The sequence below is a fragment of the Tarenaya hassleriana genome, unplaced genomic scaffold (genome assembly GCF_000463585.1).
Source record: "Tarenaya hassleriana unplaced genomic scaffold, ASM46358v1 Cleome11, whole genome shotgun sequence".
Classification (NCBI taxonomy): Eukaryota; Viridiplantae; Streptophyta; class Magnoliopsida; order Brassicales; family Cleomaceae; genus Tarenaya; species Tarenaya hassleriana.
Window position 1 is genome coordinate 2,989,116 of NW_010961290.1, and position 5,775 is coordinate 2,994,890.

At 38.5% G+C, this 5,775-nt stretch overlaps 1 protein-coding gene across 2 annotated transcripts in view; it reads right to left on the reverse strand.

Moving 5' to 3' along the window:
• The window catches only part of LOC104805694, a 6,559-nt gene extending 1,958 nt beyond the window's left edge, over nt 1–4,601 (reverse strand). Inside the window, exons 1-7 of one of the 2 annotated variants that reach the window (XM_010530335.2) lie at nt 4,358–4,601; nt 1,853–4,097; nt 1,432–1,558; nt 1,225–1,307; nt 709–947; nt 475–561; nt 197–296 (exon numbers count right to left, since the gene is read on the reverse strand). In XM_010530335.2, the coding sequence (XP_010528637.1) occupies nt 197–296; nt 475–561; nt 709–947; nt 1,225–1,307; nt 1,432–1,558; nt 1,853–4,048 (2,832 nt within the window). In that variant the 5' untranslated portion in view covers nt 4,049–4,097; nt 4,358–4,601. Of the gene's footprint in view, nt 1–196; nt 297–474; nt 562–708; nt 948–1,224; nt 1,308–1,431; nt 1,559–1,852; nt 4,128–4,357 lie in introns of both variants that reach the window. The other variant, XM_019201543.1, reaches the window with a different exon arrangement.
• Between the last annotated feature and the right edge of the window lie 1,174 nt (nt 4,602–5,775).

The window sequence follows — 5,775 nt, forward strand, 5'->3', positions numbered from 1 at the left end:
TCAGCAGGATCAAAAGTGAAAGTATAGAAGATTATTCTTTTAATCTCCAACACTTCGCTTCTGACAGATTTTTCTTCTGTACAGCTAGCAAATATGCCGGTTTGAATATGCAGCAAGCAAAGCTGTAGTTGCACTAGAAATATCCAATAAAACAAGAAACAAAGAAACAGAGAACAAAAGGATGAGGAGAGCATACAGATTCAATGCCACTCATTAGTCGACGACACATCCCTTGATGCCTATACATATAGCGTGTTCCAATAAATGGCATTTCTGCCAGTTGGTTTCCCCGGATCCTGCAGCAAATAGGAAGAAGAAGCCTTATTACTGAATTGACTTCTTTATTCTGTCATAGTCGTTGTCTTATTATCTTATAATTGACTTCTTTGCATCATGCAAAAACAAGTTATTAGTTTGAACTTGTCATGATGTCATCAAGTTCAAGAAAAAGGTATGAAAGGCATGTCCACATACCTGATAGATGCCACAGCAATGATCTCATCACCCCTCTCCAAAATAGCAGTGAGAAAACTGCTGAAATTTAGCCGGCTGAAGTTTGACCTAGAGAACATACATTCTAAATTAAGATATCTTAAACAATACGGTTACCGCATTTGGTTAGATATCGGAAAGATTCTCTTGTTAGCCAGCCTGGGTTGTCGGAAATATTCAGATACATCAAAGAACAGGGTTCAAAAGTATGCTCACCCAAAATTGTAAACAATATTTTGAAGCAAGTTGGTTCCACTCCTGTGATCAACTAAAGGTGAGAAGCACTCGTCCATCACGGAAAATGCAACAGCCAGTTTGGAGTTGCACACAATCTTGTCAGATACTTCAACATTAGAAACATCAGTCGTAAGGTCAAAACGGCGCAGGAAACTCCATGAAAAACCCTCTGGCAGCTCTTGTTTCACTCCAATGAGTGACTGAAGTCCCTCAAATAGCTAGAGCAAAACAAGAAAAAAATCAGGGTTCTCAAGCCATTTTCAGGCAAAGATATATAATATATACAACACTTAAATAAAAATTTCACAAAATGGCAGCTTCAATTAAATGTTTTGAAGAACTCTAAAAGTTTTATTGACAGATATACACCCGAGAAAGCATTTGTTCAGCTTGTAGTGCAACACCTACAGACATGGCTTGCCGGTGTCTGAACCGACTTCATTATACCACAGAGAAACCTTAAAGATTCAATAAGGGTAAATAGATGAGGACCACCTCTTGACAATTCTTGCCACAAAATGAATGATTACACTTATCATTGGCAGCCTTGCAAGTTTCCCTGACGCATGCCTGGTGATCTGCAACAGTGTGGAACAAAGGCTAATGTAGAGTGCAAGATAACCATCACGGGAGATAAACCAAACAGGAAATAAATATATATATATATATATAATTAGAGATTTCTAAAGGTGTGATCAATACATTTCCCTTCGCATAAGCAGCAATTCAACAAGGGATATCGAGCTGTGCCACCATCATTAGTTGCCTCAATTTCACCACAAAATTTGCATGAACAGTAGAAGCAAAACCAGGAACCTGATGGGAATACCTGCGATTTTGGGGAAAAATCCATAAAAGAAAGAAACATAAAGGGGATTAGCTTCTTCAGCAAACAAATACCAGGGATAGATGTAGAGACTACAAATTAAATTCTGAAATTCCATTTCCATCAGTTTGACTCCTCTCCACACCTTCCCTCAAAGTTTAATCTTTTTTTAATAATACTTGGATACATTCATGGAAACAATGTCAGAATGCAATATGATGAATTCTGGCCAACACAGAGTGATATATCAAAAAATCACCCCAACATATTTGTTTCACAAAACACGAAACGACTTACTTTTATGCCCAAACAGCTCTGATGGAATGTTGATGGGCAACCATCACAACAGATAAGATCTCCTCCATCCCCACAAATACCACAAGTATCATCATTTGGGTCTCCACCACTGAAATCCACAAAGTGGAACCCTTTAAGCCGTGACTTGTCTTGCTTATTCCACGAATCGAGAAGGCATTGCAAAAGAGAAGCCCCACCCTCTAAATATAGACTTCCCAGTGGCTGGTTGAGTTTGCCTCCACCATGAATCTCAAAATCGAAAATAGAGAATACTTCACCACAGCAGTCACACAGAATACCTTCGTTTGTAATCATTCCCTCTAGAGGCACTTTTGTTTTGGAGGTCATGCAGTGGACTTTCGCTTTCAGTGGCACAATGGCTAAGTCAATCATCCAACCCATTATGGTGCGTTTCCCTTCATATAAAGTGAACCCATCATCCTTAGAACCCGCATCTTCGAAAGAACCACGAGCCAGTGGAGCACAACGCTTTCTGGTATGTTTTTCTTCCCTCTTCTTTTTTGTGACTGATTTAGAAAGCCCCAGAGACATACATACTAAATTCTGTGACAGGTGACCCCCTTTTAGTTTCTTCTGAAGTGGCCCAGTACGATAACTCGTAGAAAGCTTCTTCTGCATCCTCATTCTTTCCTTCGGCAATATCCTTGCATGCAGTTTCCGCTTCCCTGTTCTCTTTACTGTGACCATGTCTTCAGCATCATCCTTGTCCTCCAATTTCACCTTTTCCTTACCCTTATCGCACCTTGTTTTCTGAACTTTTCTCTCTAAAATGTGAAGCTCCTCTTCTGATAACAAGGCAAAATTAGAACCACCAGTAGCATTTTTTGGATCATCCGTGCAGCTTTCCATGTGTTTTCTATAAACTTTGTAAGCCAGGGTCACCGACCAGTGAGTCCTTCCCTCAGGGTTAACATAAACAGCATCATTATAGTCCTTACCATTTCTGGGCCTATATTCAACTTTCCAGCCAGCTGCTAAAAGCAGCTGCAGTATCCGATCCCTCAATAACTTCTTAGCTCCTGATATAGATCGTTTCACGGGTTTGCTATGTTTACTTTCCTGCACTCCTTTTCTTGTTTCCCCATCAACTGAGGGATTGCTGGCCTGTGACTCTGAACAACTGACATGAATTTTTGACCTCGTCTTTGCTTCATTATCTGAATTATCAGTCTCCTCAGAGCTCTTCTCCTTCTGTGGCTTTGGAGATCTCTCATCCTTAAGTAGGATCTTCTTCCTTCTCCTGTGTTTACCTCCATCAGTCTCTGGCCCCTTAGCTTTGCCTTCACAATTACTTTTTGGTCTCTTGGACTCACCAACAGAGTCACTGATATTCTGGTTAGGCAATTTTGGAGGTCTTCCACGCTTACGTTTCGTCATCTTTCCGCTTATGCAAGGACCTTCAACAGTTTTCTGTGTCTTGGGGGTTCTACCACGCAGTCTCAAATGAAATTCATCAGGATCAGACTGTTGATTGCACAAATAGGTAGATACCCCATGCTCACACTTCAAACCAGAGTCTCCATCATCAGATTGACCGCTAATCTGCAACTTTCGTGGCCTTCCACGTTTACGTTTAAATGTCTGCTTTTTTTCATGTGACACGACATTTCCATATCCGTCATATGATCCGTTATCATTGATTACCACGTTAAGCTCACTCGTAAAACCAGCTACGCGAACCTCCTCTACTTTGGGAGATGATTCCACTTCTGTTTCCACCCCATCACAGGGGATTACACCACTAAACTTGCCCTTGATATCACCTTTTATTTTGCCTTCCACAGAATCATGATGTTCATCATTTCTTTCAGTATCTTCCTTAGCTGAAGCAAAACTGGACCGGAGAACCCTCCGGGTAATGCTGACGCCACCATGAGGGAATTCTAACTTCACTTTTGTCTTCTTCCTTGTTTTGTTTACAGCCTCCATGCCATCGCCGTTTGTGCTTTTCTCCATCCCATTGTCAGCCAACCTCTCAGTTTTACATTCAGCCTTCACACCGTTACCACTATAATTTTCAATCTGCCATCCGTGAACTCGCTCCATTTCAATTTCATCGCTCTTAGGATCTGTCATTTGCTCTGTACCAGGAATTGCAGCAGACACATTCAAGTCAAAATCCCTTTGCTTCACTTTTTCTTCCTTCGAATCGGACATTTGATTTGGCATGGACATAACTTTCTTTGATTTCTTGACGACTAAATTTAACGGAGTTGGCAGACACCTACGGTCAACCGGTCAAGAACTCGATCAGCTGCCAAAAGGAACTCAAGTCAAGCTAAAGGACTAGAAAACTGACGAGCATTGTTAGCTTCAGACAAAAGATTTCAAAAACTGGAACAAAAACACAAGCTGAATACTAAGTCACAACACCCAAAAGAGAAAAAAATCAAGATACAAGGGCAAGAATCAAAACCCAGATCGGAAAATAGGAAAGGAAAAGTAGTGGGGGGAAAAGAGGAAAGCTAAACACATCGTTATTACCAGAAAATCCGCTGTCGGGCACCAGATGTTCCAGAACAGCCCGTCCGGCGAGAAGCGGACAAAAAAGTAAGAAAACCCACGAAAACCCTACGCCATAACCGCACTCAGATCTTCACCGGAGCTGCAATGGCGCTAAGGATCACGAGAGGAAGAAGAGAAGAAGAAGAAGAAGAAATCGACTGAGGGTTTAGACATCTGAAGAAGACGGAGGGTTTTTTTTTTTTGGGGTTTTAAAGTTTGGGGCTTTGCGTTTTCTCTCTACATTATAATTTGTGCGTACTGCGTATACAATAATATAGGGGTAATATTGTCACTATACAGTCTTGTTATGACGTCACTTTTCCCTCCAATTTTGTTACGTAAATTTAAATTGTATAAATTCCCGAAAGCATTGTCCCGTTTTTCCTCTTTGTTATTTTGGTCCGACAACAATAATAAGATTTATTTCCCTTTCAAAGAAATATGTGCATGTATTTTTTGCACAAAGCAACCTGATTTATATTTTATATCTTTTAGATAACCAAATCCATGTTTTGCTCCTTTCTCAAAACTAAATCTATTGGATTTATGGGTGTATATTTTGTATCCTTCCAATTTAGTCTAGATCCATTTTAATTTCTAATATTAGCAATTATGAAAATTTAAATTTTTAGATTAGATTCAAATCAAATACTGTTATATAAATTTTTGGATTATATACTATTCTATTCGTATAGACAACAAAATTTGAATAGAAGTCCAGATAAAATCCAAAAAAAGTAAATGTTCTTCTGGATTTGTAAGGAAAATAATTTCTGCAGAACATATAAATTTAGAGGAGAAATCTTAATAAATCAAATCAATAATCGATATGATAATTCGTAAATCCACTTCATACTTTTATTATATACCATCATAATATATGATCTATATATTTATGTATGCTGATTTTTTACAGACGTAAATAAACATTGTGCTAAAAGTACCATTCAAATTTTTTTCGAATCATAGCATTCAAAATTGTCAAACGGTATATTTTTTATATAACGGAATTTTTTCTAACCGAACCGAACTTATAAAATTTTCAAAAAATTAAATGTTTTTTAAAAAATTAACTTTTTTTAACAAAAACCGAAACCAAATTGTACCAAATCCGAAACCAAACCAAATAATATAAGACATTAATTTGGTACATTTTTTAGAATACCGAATAAACCGTTTTCGAACCGAATCGCTAAAATTCCGAACCGAATCCACAAACGTCCATGTTTAGATAATAGTTATATTACTACCGTTTTTAGTATCTAGGGCCAAAATAGTCAATTCGTTATTTTTTATATTCGCGGGTATTACACGACGTCGGATCTATCATCCGAGCTCGAACCCGATTTTCGTGTTTTCCAAGTATTTTTAATCCGATCTCATCTAATGTCGTGTAG